This window comes from Convolutriloba macropyga, chromosome 10, assembly GCF_964194025.1.
Source record: "Convolutriloba macropyga chromosome 10, txConMacr16.3, whole genome shotgun sequence".
NCBI classification, from domain to species: Eukaryota; Metazoa; Xenacoelomorpha; order Acoela; family Convolutidae; genus Convolutriloba; species Convolutriloba macropyga.
Window position 1 is genome coordinate 58,881,535 of NC_134477.1, and position 20,142 is coordinate 58,901,676.

The following is a 20,142-nucleotide window of genomic DNA, read 5'->3' on the forward strand; positions in this document are numbered from 1 at the left end:
CCAGTATTCGCTCTCCTTTAATTCGCTACCTATTAATCCGCTACCTATTATTATTATTATTTAATTCGCCACCTATTATTATTATTCGCATTCGCTCGACACCCCCCCCCCCCGTATTCGCTCGTCGACAGCACACCCCCCCCCCCCCCAGACGTACCTGCCATATTGTTATTTAATATAGTATTTAAGTTTAAAAATCTATAAATGCTATAATGCTATTTTCATGCTCAAAATTGGTGTCGCCCAAAAATTCAAAATGGTTTTCGAAATTTTCAATTTTTTTTCTGAATTTTCTATGAACAGTATGAAAACGGAAAATCATACTAAACAGACAAAACTCATAAAAAAGTTTGATTCTGCGTTTTGTCTGAACATAATGCAAGGTAACCCTACCCTTAGGTTACTATGATTCAGTACTGACTTAAGAAACTACTATGGGAATCTAATGAATCAGTACTGAAAGTCTATGACACTAGGGTCCGGGTTACTGCCAACTGACAATTTGCCTAATCTCTTGAGTTCAATCCAAAGAGTTCAATCCCTAGGATAAACTCTTCAAGCTGTTTACTTTTCCCCTCGCATTTTATAAATTTCAAGATTTAATAATATTGTTAATGTTTTTAGCGCTTGACCTGATTTCAGTTTGAGCTAGCTATTGATATAATAAAAGACTTTCGCACGAAATCGTGCGAGATCCGGCAAGTGATATTTATCGTTGATTTGAAATACACTGGCTGCTTTTGAGATTTTTCCATATCTTGGGGTAGCTGCGAGTGTTCTTAATCCAAACTTCTAGCAGCTGAAGCTGAACTAAAGCTTCAATTTGTAACTGAATTTTAGAACACTGACTTCTCTTTCGTTCTTTTAAAGGAAAGTGATTTTTCTTACCAGAAAGTAATGTGATATTGACACAAAAGCTATTGTAATTGTAATTTTAATTTTCCAAAAACCTTTGAACCAACTGTTGCTGAAAATAATGGAAACAAATACAAAAGAAGTGCGAGCAATTAATAATTATCCTTTTGACGAAAAGGGGAAGCAATTGCAATATAAACACAACGTTAAAAATGATTTTGAGAAGGGAGAGTCAAATTTTCCAAGGCTCTTCAAAACAATTGCTAGAATTTGGGACAAATTTCAAGAAATTGCTAGAAAAAATTGTTGAAAATGGTCAAAGACAACGCTATGAACAGACTGCTAACGTTTAAATGCTGCTAGGAAACGAATAAAAGTTAATGTTGAGCCAATTAATATAGCCATTGCCAACAGGCTACCCTCACGAAGTGAACTGAAACCTATTATGGCCCGATATAACAGAAAACTACAAAAATGTACCTCCTGATTAACAAGAGAAACATTCAATGATTTTTGGAAATTGAATAAAAGTGAATCAAAACTGTAAAGCTTTCAAATTTATAGAGATAAATTCAAAAATGAAATGAAAGATTCCAAGTTCAAAGATTGCATTGGTAATTCGAGACAGGTTTACAAATTTCTAAATGAGCTGCAATAGAAAAGTATGAATAATAAAAACTTTCCAGTATTTACATTATATCAAAGTAATGAAAATCCAAACAAAAGAGACGTTGCCTATTGCTTCAATCATTTTTTTTCAGACCTTACTAACAAACTTAGTGGCAACTTGATTTTTGGAAAATTCTGAGCGCAAAGAATTTTCAATGTTTTTATACAGAACAACAAAAGAAGAGGTTCTAATTGTAATGCAAAAAATTGACAATAACTCTTCCTCGTCTGATGATAACTGACATTCTTGTCGAAGCCAGTGGAGAACTATGTTCTGAATACTGATCTAAAATTATAAATCTTTCTTTTGAAAAAGTCGTTTTCCCTGGTGAGTTATCTAAAGCTATGGTCTTTCCTCTACACATAGAATCCAAGTTGGATGAAACAACCGTCAGTCCGATTTCGCTGAAAAACGTGTGGAGCAAGATTTTCGAAGGAGTTATGTACAATCGAATCTATTATTAATTTGAGCATTTTAAACTGTTATATCGTAACCAATTTAGTTTGAAACAAATGTAGTACTATTGATGCAATGGTGCCATTGACTGAGAACACTTGTTTTAATCAACAAAATACTGCAGTAATTCATTTTCTGCTGGATTTCATAGGAAGGCTTTCGAGATGATCAATCACCAAATCTTGGAAAAAAAAGCCTTATGGTGTGCGAAGTATGACTTAATGTTGGTTCAGATGTTATCTTAGTAACAGGCAACAACGAGCAGAGTTGAATGGAGCTTCTGATTGTCCAAATGTGAACTTCGGGGTTCTTTAAGGCTTGATCCTAGGGCCATTTTTTGTTATATATGTTAATGACTGCGCAAAAGTTACAGACGTACAAATTATTCTATTTGCTGATGATACGAACATTGAAGCTTTTGGGTTTGAGTTTTGAAAGTATGAGCCTTGATTTAGAATGAATCAATAACTGCCTAAAGTAAAAAAAAAAACTTGTTCTGAATTGACCCAAAACCATTCAAAAGAATGAAATCTGGTGGTTAAAACATGAGCTCTTATCTCAATGAAGAGTAGATGCAAATGGAATCTAATTGTAACCTGGGAGTTTTGTGAACTCTAAGACTAGCCTCTCAAGCACACATCGGCTATATCAAAAACCGTCTTAATAAACAATGTGTTATCGTTTCGAAAATAAGGCATTTTGTAAAAATTGCTAAAGTATTTTAGTTCAATACTTGGAACTAGTTTTTGTCCAATTATTCAGTACCGTGGTTTGGCAAATGGATGATGCAGTCATTCTTCTTTGAAATCGATTTTTCTCCTCCAGAAAAAAATAAATATTTTAATATAATTCTCCAAAAAGGGACATGTAGTGATGTTTATCAAAAACTCGATTCTTTCTTATATGAACTTCATATATATGAGCAAATAACATTTGTCTTCAAATACAGGAGCAATAAACATTATCAAAATTGATTTTTTTCATCTGAATTGAAAAAATCAAAATGTTTTCCCAGCCTAGAAGATGGTCAAGATTTCACTTTTCAAGTTCAACGATCCAACCAGAACTTCAAATTTAATTTCAAAGCAAGCATAATTAAGCAAAATAAAACAAAATTAAAACCTTTGTTTTTAAGAAAACTCACGGAGATCAAGTTTGGTATTTTTGCCCATAGCAGCTATGCTGGTAAAATTCTTACCCGCGAGGACACAATGAGGGTGCCACTTCAATAATTCTAATCTTAAATAAGTGCAAAAGGAAAGAAAATCAATTCAAGTAAACAATTTTGGCAGACTGGCAAAAGCTTTGGAGAAATGAAGTCAACTTGGTGCATTTCACCCTACTTACGATTTGAACCCTTGCTTTTATGATCTGATATTTTTCCTTCTTAGAGGATTTTGTTCTGCCAAAGACTTCAAGATTTTCAATTTTGCAATTTGTCAACGTCAGTGTCAAATGGCCAAAAGCTTCTGTATTTCTTGCTGCGCTCAGCTCACCAAGGTTTGTATTTAATAGTGCCAACATTCAAGAGCAATGTCATACGATCTATGACTGCTTGTCTTTGATTACTTTTTGGGGGGAGTTTGAAGACGGTTGATATTTTTTTATTAAATTTAATCAAATATCTTCAATTTCTGCAATAAGAAAGTTATCTACTTGCTGTTCATCGGTTGCCTTAGTTTTTTTTGGAACTATAAGTTCAGAAGAAATTGCTAGTTCGTCGGTTTCTTTTTTCTTAATTCTCTAACTATCCGGACAAGTGTTTGCTTAAGGTGGAAATGGCTGACATATTATTATGCCTGGATGATGTTATTGACAGGCAATAACTAGGACAAATACAAAATCCACTTGCATTTGATCAGTCTTTCAATGTGGCATTGATTGCTAAGTTTTTGTCCCTATGTCTGTTTGTTTTGTTTGAAAAATAGCATACAAAAAAGCAGGTTCAAGGTCGAGAAAATAAATGAAAGGTGTAAATTTGAGCTAAACGGTCCGTCCATAGGAATCAAATTTAGAAACTTATTTCATTTATCGTTCACCAAAAATTAAGGTCTTATTGTTCATCTGTTCCGCTATTGAAATCTTTGAACATATTTGGTATATCAAATTGCCGGTTCATAGGTTGACAATGCTTTAATCTCCCTTCTTGAATGCTGTTTTGTTTATTAATTTTGTTAACTCGTTTTAATTATAATTTTACTCTATATTTTTTGATATTTTAATTTGGTTAATTATACTCAATAATATAATGTTTATATTAATTTGGTAGTTTCCACATTTCGCAATCTGGTACCATTGCGGATACAGCTGCTGTGGGCGTTTAATCTCAATCTAGTCTTTGATCTGTTTAATGACTTTTCGATAGGTCAGCTTTCCCGTAGAAGTACTGTAGTTGTGTTCTATGTTTAATTGAATTGATTAGCCATCTCTTGTAATTGCCGAAGCGCGGCAGTTTTAGAATTAATTTTTGGAGCAATCCGATTCATTAATTGTTTTGGTTTAAAATTCATGGCCCTCTACTACCTAAATTTTTGGAAAGAGTAGTTAAACAAAGTCGGCCATTAGCATGCTGATTGCAAAATGCCGTACAACAAATGTTCTAAAGTTATATTTGTCAATTACGTTTATTGGCCCTATCACGGGCTAGGTTAGATAAATAATTAGATAATGGTTTTAATTTTGCCGTCAGTAAATGAGTGCTTAGATGTATTTAGGCCTTAATTTAGTAGGATTAAATGCAAAGTGAAATGACAGGTGTAAACATTACCTCAGTCATTTCAACACGATTTTTGGTTTTCTATCAATGGAACTAATTAGAATTGCTTTAGACCTCATTTTTTTCATTTATAGGAACCGAAAAATCGGGGAGAAACAATCAGTTGTTAAGTTATTGCGAGGTCAATTGATATAGATGTTAAAAACATAAGATTGCTTTATAGGGGGTTGAAAGAATGTGATTGAAAAAAAGTGCACCTCATTTTTACTCGCTGAAACTTTAAAACCTTTCAATTACCACTTGTTTGCCTTAATCCCCATTATGCGGGGATATCTCTGACATAATGCATGCGGGCAACTTTCTCATTTCGTTTACATGGTAATATACACTCAAAGGAGGAAAAATCAAATTTTAAGCGAAATCCGTTCACCTCCGTATACTAAGAATAGAAACCGGATTCAACAATTCGAGAAAATTTAGTCGCCTCAAATGTGTGCCAGTATGTACATAGCCACGGACAGTAATGAATGCACAGACGTTCACGTAGTTATATGAAGTAGTGCTATTTAAGTTTGAATGAAGTCCAGTGTGCTCTTGAGTCATAAGAGTTTAATAATAATTTTAATAACCTTTTTAATAACATCAAAATTTTGTCAGCGCCATTTATTTTTATAGAAGTAAAATATTATTGTTTTGTCAAAAAAAAAATCTCAAATTTTGGCAAATCTTTTACAAACTAGTGATAAACGTGGCAAATCTTTGACATAAAACGTAACCCTAACTTACTATATATACCAATTTCAAAAGGACAAGCTGCATCTTTCTCAAGTTGTGATATTTTTTGCGTTTGTTCCACTTTGACGGGCTTTGCATTGAACAATGGTGTAAAAGTTATTTCGGAAATGGGAGAACAAGTTGGTGTAATACCACGTCAAAGTCTCACTTTGCAAAACTTTGGGGGAGCTAACTTACTTTTAATGCTTAGTATAAATGTCTTGATGCCATCATCAGTTTTTTCAGTACGTAGTGAATAGATTATCATTTGAGGCTAAGTAACTAGAACTTTAAAAAAAACAAGTTTCAGAAGCAATAAAAAATCAAATTCTTCAAAAAGTTGTCGCTCTGTTGTTGCTGAAATTGTAAGTTTACTCGCTATTGACTAAAAACTTTAGTCATAACATTTGTACTGTCATTGGTAGATTGAACCTAAATTTTTTGCATTTTAGATCTACTTCGACTGGAAAAGAACCCATTGGGATGCAACACAACAAAGGCATCCTTGAAAGATTGCGTCAAGAAGGCAATGATGGTTATCAGTGCAAATAAGAAAATCGGTCGCTATTGACGCAATTTATGAGTTTTAGAAAAAATGTATATTCGCTTTGGTTACCAATTTCATGTTGTGTTTAAAAAAATATAGTTTTTTAATGTTGCCTGAGCTAAATTGGACAAAATTGCTTTCTTCCAATAAGGAAAAAAGTATCGCTATAAGGGCTCTACTGACTTTTTTGCTTGATTGAAAAAGATACTTCAGGGAAAAAAAATTAGTGCTGAACTCAGACTTTGTGAAAACATAAATCTTTTAGACAAAATAAACCTTCTTAAAGTGCTTCGAAATTAGATTATCAAAACAGTAATTTTTCAACTATTTCAAAACTGTACTTCCTATATTCCTCTTTGGTTTCTCGAGTGGGAAAATATCTAAAGCCTCCGTCTATTTCATAATAGCCGTGTCTCGATGAAGATGATATTATTGGTCTCTTTTTGTTTTTTTCTAGCCTGGAAGAGAGGGGATGATGATATTGGTTTTTTAAGCGTTTGAGAGTGAAACAGTATGCAAACGACAGTCCTTCACGAAAACGAGTGTTAAGGTCAATCTGCATAGCGATAAACTTTGTTCATCGAAACTGCGAACGATCATAGAAACTTTGTGAAGTGAGTGAAATTCTTTTTTTTCTTTCTCACACTACTTTGTAAGTATTAATCCTTTGGGAGCAATTTTGACCGTTTTGATATTTTTGGACTATAAGATGTACTTGCGGGCTATTTCTATTATCTCTTCGCTTTTTCGACAATTTAAAACAGTTTTGTTATCCTTCCAGTTTTTACACTTTACCGGCCGTTTTTTTATTGCAATTAGCTGTGAAAATTTTGACGAGCTTTTGGATTTGGTTAATTAATTTGAGATAAATAATTGCCTGTTTTCTTCTTTTATGTTTCTTTTTAACTTTTGTTATCTCCGAATATTTAAACAGTACTATTGTTCAATTTCAGCAGTTAGAGGTTTTCTGTTTTTGATTTTTACTGATCCCTATCGTTTTTTAATGATTTGTTTGTCTTCCGGAATTTTTTTGTTAGTTTTTGTTTTTCGTTCTTGATTTAGTAAGTTAAATACCAAACTAAAAAGTTACTTTTGTTATTTTGGAGAACTTGCGTCGGGCATTAGATGATTAGAGGTGACTTTTGAAAATCTTGAGATCTTTTTTGCTTCTTTTTTTAGTTTTTTTCTGTCTGCACAAAAGACTTTTCAGAGATTTTCAGAATGATTGTTTTGGTCTTCCTACTTCTGAGAATTACAAAAAGTATCGTTTTTGCTTTTGATTTTTTATTGTTTTTTCAGTCAACTTCGAGTTTTCCGCGTGTTTTTGGTTTTATTTTTACCAGGTTGTTTGTTTACGCGCTTGACCTGTATTAGAAGGTTGAGCGAGAGCAAACTTATCTAAATTGTGCCTAAGATGAACTTGGCATAGCTTGAAGAGAAGCTCTACTTATTCAACGCATACTTGGCTAGAGAAGGGAAGGCTGGAGGAGCAAGAAAGGACATGAGAATGGGTTATAAAAGATGTTCAAGTTCGATAGTTTCAGGCCAGTTGGTGTAATGGTTAATACACTAGGCTTGCAAATAGGAGATGCTGGTTCGAATCAAGTACTGGTCAATTCACCTGCTTAGACCCCCTAGCTTTGAGTGAATACCGTTGTTTTCCGCGTGCTTTTTTTTAATAGGTTATGTTTGTTTATGCCCCAGACAAAAATGACAGTGACTTACTTGACTCAGAAAGGTGATATTTAGTCTGTAATTTAAGTTCAATTCAGGACACAAAGTTGTACTACTTAAGGTAGAAAAACGTTGTTTGAGAATGTTTTGATCTTTTTTGGTATGGTTTATGGTTTTTGCTATGGTTTATGGTTTTTACAGTTCTTACGCCACATACGCTCTAATACTATTTTATTATTTAGCAGAGTTTGTTTAATGAACCTATTTTTCTTCATTAATACCTTTTTGATTTCATTGATTTCGTACGAGATGAGAATAAGTTTATTTTCAAATAGTTTTTTATTTTCTGCATCAGATTTGACTTTATTCGTATCTTCGATTCGTTTCTGGCTATAATCTTCCGCTCAGGTTATATATTTTTGTTTTGAGATAACAGTGACTTTTCAGGTCAATGGTGTCACTCACTTCATTAAGAAAAATTTGCACTATGGTATTAATAGCTGAATGCAGTCTCCTAGTATTTGATAAAATACAATTCTAAATCAGATTTTTGAATTTTAGTGCGGCACCAGTCTGTCTCGTGGCTTTTGTCTGACAATCTGCCATCTCTCTAACATGTAAAGAACACTTCAACAAAACGAAACTTGAATCCCATTCATAAAAACAGTAACCAATTGTTTACAATATAGTCAAGTTCATTTACAGCGAATAACCATCATTGCTCTGCGGTAGTCATGTGAGAGCGTTCATTGGGACATGCGTGACAATGTATGCAGTGTCATTATAAGTTTTGTAGGTTTCCTTCATCTGTTACTTATCACTCATAAAGAAGAATTTGATGTGAGGCATTACGAAGTAGCAGCTGACATTCCGGAACTCGTGTCAACTCTCATGCAGGTCGAGGATTGTGTTCTTAAATACTTCGACTAACTACTTTTCGTACCTACTCAGTTCAGGTTTTTTGTGTTTAATCAAAAAAATTTTGGGTTTAATTTGATAACTTTTGTGTTGAAAATGATTCGTTTACTTCACTGAAATAATCGGAGAAAACATCGACAAAAGTTAGCATACAGCAATTGCACTCATTGACTTAGTCAAAGAATTTGAATTCAAAGAATTGGATTCATTAAATTGCATTATGTTGCTGCACAAGCTGACAAGTCATATAATCAATTACTTGACTACCAATGTGCGATATACGCAAGGAAAGTCATTGAAAGGGGAGTTCCCGTATATTGTAGGAATGTACAATCTTCCTAACAACGTTTGTAAACATCCTATTTACATAATCATGTTAGTTATTATTTGTTAGCAGTTAAGTACCTTATAAACAATTTTTTGTACCTTGAAGGAAGGCAAGAATAACTTACGATTTTTAATTGGAAGAAGTTCGAATTTGATGTCACAACCTCTAAGCTATGATGACGGGAACATAATGCTTTATAAACTGACTGATTTGTATGAAGTATTGCCGACAATTAAAAATTTGATTAGTACATCTCACGATGAGAGCAACTATTACTTCGGGGCTAATGAGAAGGCAAATTTAGAAAATTGTGAACGATGAAATGAGTGAAATAGCTTTCATAAGCAAAATAGTCAAGCAGAACCTCCCTAAAATTCTAAAAGAGGCCATCGAAAACTAAAATTTGAGAAAAGAGGTGGAGGACGAATATAACTCGCTGAGAGAAAATGAAGTTTGGGAACTAGTTGAAAACAATGGGGCAAAAATATTGGGAAGTAGCTGGCATTTTGATGTTTGATATGACGATAGGAGAAATAAGTAGATATGAGGTGAGGATCGTGGCCAAAGGTTACAGTCAGGTTTAGTGAAAGGATTTTTATGAGACGTACTCATCAAATACTAGGCTATCAACAATTCGTTTAATTGTGGGTTTCAGTTCGGGTCCAAGTTAAGACAAATGGATATAAAAAAGGCATATCTTAATGCACCTATAGCAAAGGAAATTTACGTGAAACAAACTGAAGGTTTTGAGCAAAGGGAAAACTCGTTTACTTGATGAAGATAAGTCTTTACGGTCTTAAGCAGACAGGAAGAAATTGTTTTCTTACGTTTTGGAAATTTTTAGACGCTAAAGGTTTCAGTCTTTGGTTCATGATAATTGTTTGTTCATTACGAACTGCGAGAGAAATTCAAGGCGCAATTTGTTTGTGGGTTGATTGTATACTATTCTGCGAAATTCAAAAAAAAATTTCTTCTTGGATTGAGTGTGAGCTGGCTGAGGAGTTTAAAGTAAGCGATTGTAGCTATCTTTGTTGGTTTCTTGGACTGAAGATAGTGAAAAAAGAAGAATGCATTCAAATCAACCAAGTTCATAACATTGAGAAGCTGCTAAAGATTTGGACTAGAAAATTGCAATCCTATGCATACACCTAACAGAGTTAAAGTTTCCCAGAGAAGAATGCCATGAAGAAGGGAGCGAAGAGCAAGGGCGCATGAAGAACTGTGACTAGAAATTTAGTGGATGACTTAAAATATTAGGTTGCACGTGTAGACCGGACATAGCTTTTACAGCAAATTTTTCAATTTCTTTAGGTGAGAAGCACTCGAAAGCAGGAAAGAGTTATGTTATACCTCAAAAGTTCCAAGTCAAAGAATTTGGTTTTTAGGAGGGGAGTTGAGAAAATTATAGTTCCTCTCAGATGCTGAATGGACAGAAAACCTAGATCATAGTAGAAGCTCTTCAGGATATCGCTTCAAGCTAAATAGTTGCTCAGCTGATGCCAGTTGGTCAACAAAAGTTCGAATTTGTGTTGCTACAGCAACGGCAGTTGCCGAAATGAATTCCTTATTAGAGGCGACAAAGGAAGCCATTCACTTTAAAGATCTGCTGCAGGACCTAGCTATTGAGATACAAAAACCTATTGAGATTTTCATTGATAATCAGGCATGCATAGCGCTGAGCAAACAGTCCACTCACTTTGGAAAAACCGAACACTTTGCTCTTAAACTTCATTTCATAAGGGAGCTTGCAGAAAGGAGAGAGCTAGAATTGAAATAATTGCAGACTGTCCTCATGATTGCAGATGCCCTCACTAAGGAATTAGGGAATACAAAACACGCTAAGTTTTACGCTGCTCTGCTAGGTGACACCCAACCCGAAATGAGGGGTGAAGAAAGTCAAGAACGAGTTCGGATAACTTCCGAGTTTTGGTTTGAAGCAGTTCGACATCGAGTCTGTTGTCACAACCTTTAAGCTTTAAGCTTTGGTTGCGGGAACATTATGATATATAAACCGACTGATTGAAACTTTGATTAATACGTCTCACTTATACGAAGACACAAAGACACAGCTTGTCATACCTCACTCTACTTGTAGTCTAGATAAACAATTTTTCATTCTCTTATTCAAATGTTTTAATGATATCTAGAGTAAACAAACATCTTTACTCGTAGAAGTTCCATTCGATGGGATGTTTGGCTTCAGAAAAGACAGAAAGGACTGATGTGTGGATAAGCTGAAAGACGTTGAGAATGTTATAAAATGACGAAAGTCAGCAATGCCATATTTCCTTATGCATAATGCGTGATTTGAAAAGCTTGCGACATTTTAAATCGTGCAATATGTGTGTTTCGTTAATATTTTAAAAACAACGTAGTTCGCAATTAGCGAGAGATGGTTTCAATAAGTTCATGGGAGTATATATAGCTCTAGTTCTACGCTTACATTTTTTCATCGAGGCCAAATAAATGCTATTGTAAATTTTTTACTTCTAATTAGGGCCTCAACGGAGGAATATTAAATAGCTTTTGTAAATTAGCAAGATATAAGACGTAAAGAAGGTATCATTTCCAAAAAGTGCAGAGTTGGGGTGGGGGTGATTGCAAAACGTACTGAGAATAGGAACTGGACATTTCAAATACCATGATAAAAGCTGTAAAAATATCTACCGGTCTTTTTCTGATACCTGGAAAGCAAAAGCTACACAAACTGCACGTAACAGACGAAAGCAAAGTTTTGATGACAATAATAAGATACTGATAATAATCATTTTCAAGAAAAATCCTCGATCGGCGGAAAATTGTAGGACTCAAATGTATACGTTTTGGCGTCTGTTTGCAAAATTCTTTCAAATATGTGCAAGGATTCTCTACTTCAAATTTTAACTGACGAGCAAATCAAATCTTTCTTCAACCACTGTTCTTCTTTCTGTGACGACGTTATTCACGCAGCTGTTCTCACAACTGTGAATGAATTTCAAGACGAGTTGAAGAGATTTGTGATGCCGGAGTTTTATAAGCGTTCATTTGAATCCGACCTCTGCAGGTAATTCTAAAAGTTTCAATTACTTTTACAAAAACTTGAAGGTATGCAATCCGAGGAAATAGTTAGTATTATTAATTGTTCTTGAACAAAGTTCATAGCATTTATTGTATACGTGACGGTCTTTTTTGCAATTTTTTTGCCTGAACGTTTTTGCGCTTTTCTTCTAGAACATTCTTTGACTTCTCAAGTTACTTTTTCACGCTTTCGTTCTTCATTTTTGAGTGATCTCTATTGTTCTCACTCCGAAGTAAAGCTTGTTGCTAAAATAAAAACGATTGGCGCATAGCAATAAGAAGGGACTGATAGGAGAGTGGACAGTGCTTCTGGTGAGGGATTGGGAGGTCAATGGTTCGAATCCCGGAGTGGTCAGATGATTTTCCACCCGCCTGTCGTGCGAGAGCAATTCTTCCGACATTTGTCGGTTTATGTTTCAAGTTTGTTCTTCTTGGCCGTGAACATTGTGCACAAGTTTGGCGTATCAGGTCTGGAAACGAACAGGTCATTTGTGGAGTACACAAGGGTCCGTTCTAAGGCCTCTGTTGTTCATCATTTATATTAATGACTTGCCCGAAATTATCGAACTGTGTGAAACATATCTTTTTGCAGAAGATAAAAGAAATGTAAAAACAAAATGTTAACTCAGTAAAGAATTGGAGGACTAGATTATGGGTAAAAAATTACTGCCGAATCCCAATAAACAATAATTTTTCACCCCAAATAATAGGAACTAGAAAAATTGTTTAGGTAAGAAAGAGTTTAAAAATACCGCTACATCCAAATTTATAGGAGTGACGAGTGACGAAAAACTGAATTTTAGAGAGCACACTTTCTCTGTCCCAAAATAAAATGTTGAATGATCAGGCAAATGAAAGATACTGATCAGAGCCAATTGACTTATTTTTTTTAAACTGCATCCTATAGTCCACTAAACAATAATGTGCTGAAAAAAAATCGAACTAAATTTTATGCGAACAAAACAAGAGTTTACTGGGTAGTTTTGCGGTCAAAAAATGACCCGATAGGAGAAATTATGTTTGAAAACAGTGCTCACTCTCTATTACTTGTCTGATTTTTTTGCGTGACAATGTTTTGTTCGACAATGGGCAAACTAATTACTGGACTAGCTTAGGAGCTAGGGGATTGCTAATTGCAAGTGGGGCAACGACCAGATGTACCAGTGTTTTGAATCACAGAGCCAGAAAACTATGGAATATCCTCCTCAATTTTGACCTCTCACCAGAAAATTTGGATAGAATAACCCAATATCAATTATAGTACGTTCATGCATGGCTTCTGCTATTGTTTCTGGTAACTTCGGGGTTATCAACATCATATTTGCGTGATGGAGTCTAATGTTCTCATGTTTATATAAAATTCTGATTTAACTTGTTTCTTTTTTAAAAGAGTGATTTTGCCGTCTAAGTGAAACAACTAACTGCCTCAACTCAATTAGTTCTACAGTTAACGCGTTTGATATTCTTTGTGGAACTAATTGTAATCGTCTTTGATATCAGTCAAAATGCTATATAGTTCCATGAGAATTGAAAATTGATAAATATATTCAGTAGAAATCTAACGTTTAGAGAAAGGTATAACGTTTAGGGTCAATAGGTCAGATTATTTTTCCCAAGTTTGCCTTTTGTTATGATGCAAGGTCATAAAGGAAACTACTTAGTTTTAAAATTTTTGGAAGATAAGCATGTACTCCAAGAAGTTAAATATGTCTCGGAAGAAACATGTTTGAATTTGTTTCGACAAGTTGCGGTTAGTTGTGAAACTGCACTGAAAGCAATTTTTTTCGTCTAAAGCAAAGCATTGAACATTACAAAGCTTGAATAATTTTGAAAATTTTGATTTGTTCATTGGTTTTTCCAGAGCAAACTGTGAAGCAATTTTTATACTACGGCATTCGAATTTTTGCTTGACCGTTGTTATCTGACTTCCAAGTCCTTGTTTTCGTGAAATTTGCGTGATCTAACGAACGAAAAGCACGATGTAATAGAGCACCCGGTAGTTGTTCTCGAAAAATTTGTTCGACATTTGTAGATATTTAAGTGATCAAACGAAGTTTGTAGCCATTATATTACTCCTGTTGGTCTTTTTTATGTAATTTATTGTCTGACCCATTTGACTTTTTGTCCTCAAAAGCGATAAACAGGTAGCGCCCAGCGAGCATTAAGTGCTCTTAGAGCTTTTCAGTTCACTTGTCGCCAAGTATTTTGATTTACAGAAACTCTTTTGGAGACTTACACTTATGGTGTGGCGGGCGGTTCTTAGCGTTTGACCCCCCCCCCTTCCGCCACCCTCTCGCTTCACCCCCCTTCGTTCAGGCCGTAAGGGTCCCGTGCAGCCAAAAACCCTCCCAACGTTGCCCACACCGCTTCCCCCCCCCCTACTGTTGCCCCCCCACCCTGCTGCGCTCACCTCACGCCCCTTAAATTAAGCTAAAGCTAGCCTTAGTTTAAAAAAGCGCTTTAGCTTAAGTTAAGGGGCGTGAGGTGAGTGCAGCAGGGTGGGGGGTGCACCGGGGGAGCAACAGTGGGGGGGGGGGAGAGGAGCGGTTTGGGCAACTCTGGGAAAGTTATTTGGCTGCACGAGCCCCTTACAGCCTAAACGATGGGGGTGAAGTGAGAGGGTGGCGGAAGGGGGAACAAACTCTAAGAACCGCCCTCCACACCATAAGTGTAAGTCTCCAAAAGAGTTTGGAGAATTACACTTATGGTGTAAAGTGTAAATCGAAATACTTGGAGACTAGTGAGCTGAAAAGCTCTAAGAGCAATTAATGCCTGCCGCTGGGCGCTGCCTGTTTATCCCCTTTTTGAGGACGAAAAATTGAATGCGTCAGACGAAAAATTGGCCAAGCGAAAAATCGCATTAAAAAACCGACAGGACTAATATACTTGCTACAAACTTCGTTTGAGCAATTAAATACCTACTAATGTGGGACAAATTTCTCGAGAACAACTGCCGGGTGCTCTGTTACATCCTGCTTTAGAAGGGTCGATACATAATCAGGTAAACTATTTTACTAAGAAGCTTCAAATGACATTATTAGAGCTCATCAAGTCTACTTTTAAAATATAAAGTGACATCAAACTGGCGCCAATTTTGTCGTGCTTTTCGTTCGTTAGATCACGCAAATTTCACGAAAACAAGGACGTGGAAGTCAAATAAAAAAGCATAGTTTGAGAGCAATTCGCCCGACGTTAGTCGGTTGTTTTTGATTTTTGTTCTACTTTCTTTGAAAGCTCAATTGTGTAAACATGCGGTCTTTCAATTGTCTCATGTTTACAATGATTCTCATTATCTTAAACTGTGTCCCTTAAGCTGTTAACCTCCATAATTTCGGCACTCTTTTACCCTGGCTTTAATTCTTGGTATAACTTGGGGGCGTATTTAACCAAAGTGAATAAATTAATTCCACGTTCGGTTGTGATAGTTTCATATCAAGTCCCACGGGCCGCTGAGGCATGGCCATGGCCCGCGAGGCATGGCCAAATGATTATATTGCTAATTTAATAATCCTTATTTTATAGAAAGATTAAAATCGGGGTTAAATGAAAGGGGGTTAAATGAATAGGGGTGAAAAAGCGGGACACCATGTTAAACGAACCTCGGTAAAAAGTATTAGAAAAGTAATAAAGAAGAAGTTAATTTGTGATAAAAGTAATAAATCGGTTTCAGTTATCAAACGAAAGCCCTTGCAGCGCAACTTTGTTCTGTTCAACCGAGTGAGAGTGGCGAATCAACACATTCAATTCTTCTTCCTGATTGGCTTGATCAGTTCCTGAGAGACCCAAACAGTGACAGTGCGCTGGTGGAACATATTGAGGTTTGAAAATACATTATGGGATACAACAAGGAAAAAATTGAAAGTGATTTTGGTTAATATTTGCTAATTAATAATTTTGTAATTAATGTTTCCTTGTGATCTTTCACCTTGTTGCTGCTCATAATTGATCGTTATCCCAAAATGTTTATTTGTTTGTTCACAACATATGAAAATAAATTGACCCCTAAAGCTAAAAGTTAGAGCGTTTTTGTCTATTTTTCTGAGGTGCACATTTGTTTCTTGGCGCCATATTGGGAACAGAAATTTTGTTCGCATTGAGAAGATCCGTTTTTTTTTCTTCGTTTTATTCTTCAATTTGATTTGAGTGGGTCAATAAATTTCGAAAGCTGGTACATTTTAAGTCTTTTTGTCTTCAACTTCAGAGTCGAAATTTTTTCTAATCTTTGTGACTCGGCAAATTGTTGTCTGCATATTATCTGCACCCTCAATGTCTCGTGCTATAATAACAGCTAATATATTTCCTATATGCCCCCCCTCCCCACCCAAGTTTAAGAGCACGTGTCATTACATAGTAAATCATTGTAAAGATATGGCACGAATGACCTGGGGTTGCAAATAATTCGTACCCGCTAAGCTTTCGCATGGTGTGTGTGTGTGTGGGGGGGGGGGGGGGGCGAATGGGCGCATAAATAGAAAGGATCCCATGTTATCCGATTTTCAACCTTGTCTGCTTTGAGTAATTGGTTGTGCATTTTTTAAAATCTGAAATAGCCTATAAAGATGGGGGTGTGGGGGTGTACAATCGGAAAAGATCCAAGAAGTCTGTTGTGATTTCAGGTTGCAATTGGTCGGAAGGAGCGGAAAGTTGTGGATGAACGTGAACAGAAATGGTGCTCGTTTATAAATGTTTGTGAACAAATTTTGGCCGAATCAGAAGCAGTTAATGTTGCTCTAGATTGCTACTAGTTCCGAACATGTATTCTTATGTAAATGTTGCAGTGCAATCAACTGATTTTATTTTTGAAATATGATGTTTTGAATTTATGTTCATTTTAATTTGTTTTTTTTTGTTTACAGTTCAAATGTATGTCAGTTGCTTTTTGAGACTCGGAGAGGAGTATTTTGTAGCATCACACTCACGCCTACCGCAAGTGTTTGCTCGAACTATATGTCTGCGTGCAGTGAGAAATTTGTTCAATTTTGCTTTGCTTCCATTTTTGTTTGCGTCGCTGTTAGTTTGCGAACTACTAAAACGGGTTAATTGGCATACAGCTGTGGCATTACGGCAACGTTATTTCGAAAAATTAACATGTAGAGCGTGCTCTTTAAGGTTTGAACACAATTTGGTGATTTTTAATCCTACTTCTGACTGGTTGTTGCAGACAGTTTTTGTTCTGGTGGCTTTTCTGAAGTGTCAGCTGATGGTTTGTTTGTTGTTTTTGAATCCTCTGATATTTCAATTAGTGTCCCCTACTCTAGCGTTTTTCGCTTTGCTATACCAATTTTTGTTTAACTGCTCTTAAACGAAGTTCATGACAATTATTGTAAACGTGTTGGACTTTTTATGCAAATTTTTTTCTTGACCATTTCGCGCTTTTCTTCTAGAACATTCTTTGACTTCTCAAGTGACTTTTTCCATGCTTTCGTTATTCATTTTTGAGTGATCTCTATTGCTCTCACTCCGAAGTAAAGCTTGTTGCTGATATAAAATCGTTTGCAGAATGTCTAGAATAAGGGCCTGATAGCCGTGTGGGTAGTGCATCCGTTTATTGATCGGGAGGTCATTGGTTCGAATCCAGGCGGGGGCAATTTTTTTTCTACCGGCCTGTCGTTCGAGAGCAATTCTTCCAACATTAGTCGGTTTATGTGTTTTATATCACCTTCAGCCCTTTTAAACAAGGAACGCGCTTCCATTATATCTGATCAATTACGCTTTGGTAGTTTTTTGCGGTATTTCAAGCTAATTTTCGAGGTAATTATCAGATTTTTTGTTTTTGTTCACATATCATTTCATTAGCAAGCTGAAAAAGTTTGCTTTTTTAGTTGGAGTAAATTTGCTCTAGCGTGCGTGGTGTATTTCAAGCAGCTTTTTTCATATAAGTTGTGTTCATAAAAACATTTTTCTGGTTTTTCTACTTTTCTTTCAATTTTGAAATTCGGGAGCATGTTGGTGCCTCCATAGAACTTTTTCTGCATTTTAATGTTTCCATTTGCTTGAAATACTGAGTATCACTTTCATTTGTATTTGTTTTACGAAGACTTAATTGAATTTTTCTAATATTTAGTTCGTTTGTTTTAGGCTAATTTGTAGTTGGTTATTTATCTAAATTATCTTTTTAGCTGGTCTATTAGATGATAGTTGAGTCAAAGGTTCGATTTTTGGCGAGTCTCCTCAAGAAATGAGGGAAAACTTCTGGCTATAGTTCTGTTCTACGAAAATATTTCGAATATGTTAAGTGAGCTGATTATTTTCTCTCTTATATATCCATAGGCTTTCAAAATTTTCTATTTTGAATTTTTCTATCATATTTCTATTTTAAATTGTCTTCTCTTGGCTGTCAAAGAAATTTAAATTTTCTCGTATCAGTTTTTTGTTATAGTTTTTCTCACTCTGGTCATTATTGATGTTGGGTTTATTTTAATGTTTGCCAGACCTGGGCACAACACGATTGGACTTTGCTTGAAATGTTTAAATTTGCTTTTTCCGGAAGAAATTTTTAAACCGATTTTGGAGCTTTTCATTTGCCCAAAAATTATATGCTGAAATAATATGTAATAATAGCCTTAAAATGTTTGCACTACCTATTTTTTAATCTAAATTGTTGCTTGACTTAAATCAATTGCATACAATTCTTTCCCTATTAGTTATTGGGGCTCTCTTACATAATTTTTTTAATTAACTGTTTGCGCACTCTAAAAATACGATTTAAAAGAGATTCATGATCTTGATTACATTTCCAGAATCTAAGTGAAGTTGAATTTAAAAATCACTATGAACTGTGGGCCCACTGTAAATATATCTTCTTTCTTTCCCTCTTTGCAATTTCTAGTTGTTTTTTTCTTCGTTCCATTCTTTGAGTGAGTCAAAAAGGCAAGACTCTGGGAAATTTTTTCTTTCTATTGAGTGTAAAAGTTTCAAGAATTTGCTCCGCATCAAATAGATAAGCAAAAAAATTCTCTGAGATATCCAATTAACCATTCCAGTCTGTGTTCACACAGTCAATCAACAATGTATCCAGGCCTCGAATCGCACATATTTGAGCACGACGACAAAAAGCAATGGACAATTTTCTGCAGGTTGTAGATTCCTTCTATCTCCCATTACTGTGATTAATTGCTCTCTAACGACGTTTGTTGCATCTATATTAGTCCTGTGGTCTTTCTTCATGCGATTTTTCGTCTGACCCTTTGGATTTTTCGTCCTCAACAGCAAGATAAACAGGTAGCGTCCAGAGGACATTGAGTGGCTCTGCTGATATCTTAGAGCCCAACGCTTTTCTACTCTCTAAGTATGCGATTGACCAAATCTTTTTAAAGACAATTTGGATCTTTTCCGTTTGTGCCCCCAGCTTAGTGGGTGCATATTATTTGCACCCCCCCCCCAGACGCACGTGCCATATTACATTATTATTTACTATGTAATGATACGTGCTCTGTAACTGGGGGAGCATAAAGTGCTCGACCCCTTTTTTCTAGAACCTTCGTTCGACTTTTATATTTGAATGACTTTTTCACGCTTGAGTTTTTGGTTTTTCTGAGGGATTTCAATTGGGAGCATTCAGAAATTGTCGGTTGCTAAAATAAAAGCTATTTTTAGAGATTAACGTTCATGGAGCTTGTAGGTTAGTGGTAACTGTCGAGGATTCTTGTCCTGGAGGTCGCGGTGTTCGAGCCCCTCCGTAGTCTGAAGTTTCTGCATCATAAAAGTTTCTTGACCCTATGCACCCTTCTGAATTGATTGCCTCGCCTGTCATTAGAGAGCAATTTGTCCGATTTATCGGCTTATGTTTCAAATTGACACACAAATAAGATCTTTTTATTTGCTCGTCAGAATTTAGAGTGTTCGAACGATAAAATCTGCGTTGCTGAGAACTTAAATTTGTTGAAAATTTAAATTGGCTGTTTGAAATGGCAGATAAGTTAGCACTTGGTATTACAGATTACTTCCAATTGCAACGTTAACATCATTAGTCAGATAGCATGTATTGTAGTATCTAAATTAAATCGCTGCAGACAACAACCTTTCTATATAGCTCGTTTACCGCATATGAAATTCAGGATCTATTCTGTCCCCCCCCAGCTTAGTGAGAACAAATCTTTTATGACTCCAGGCGCACGTGCTTTTTCCTTACATAGTAACGTGCTATG

At 35.6% G+C, this 20,142-nt stretch overlaps 2 protein-coding genes across 3 annotated transcripts in view; one reads left to right on the forward strand and one right to left on the reverse strand.

Annotated features, from left to right (window-relative positions):
- Positions 1–164, reverse strand: part of LOC142348511 (uncharacterized) — a 23,594-nt gene extending 23,430 nt beyond the window's left edge. The window contains exon 1 of the mRNA XM_075399885.1: positions 158–164. Within this exon, the coding sequence (XP_075256000.1) occupies positions 158–164 (7 nt within the window). The remainder of the gene's footprint in view (positions 1–157) is intronic.
- LOC142348227 (uncharacterized) overlaps positions 1–16,830 on the forward strand; it is a 57,228-nt gene extending 40,398 nt beyond the window's left edge. For both annotated transcript variants that reach the window (XM_075399508.1, XM_075399509.1), the window contains exons 3-7: positions 5,924–5,997; positions 8,425–8,589; positions 11,743–11,981; positions 15,666–15,813; positions 16,612–16,830. In XM_075399508.1, the coding sequence (XP_075255623.1) occupies positions 5,924–5,997; positions 8,425–8,589; positions 11,743–11,981; positions 15,666–15,813; positions 16,612–16,740 (755 nt within the window). In that variant the 3' untranslated portion in view covers positions 16,741–16,830. The remainder of the gene's footprint in view (positions 1–5,923; positions 5,998–8,424; positions 8,590–11,742; positions 11,982–15,665; positions 15,814–16,611) is intronic.
- The last annotated feature ends 3,312 nt before the right edge of the window (positions 16,831–20,142 follow it).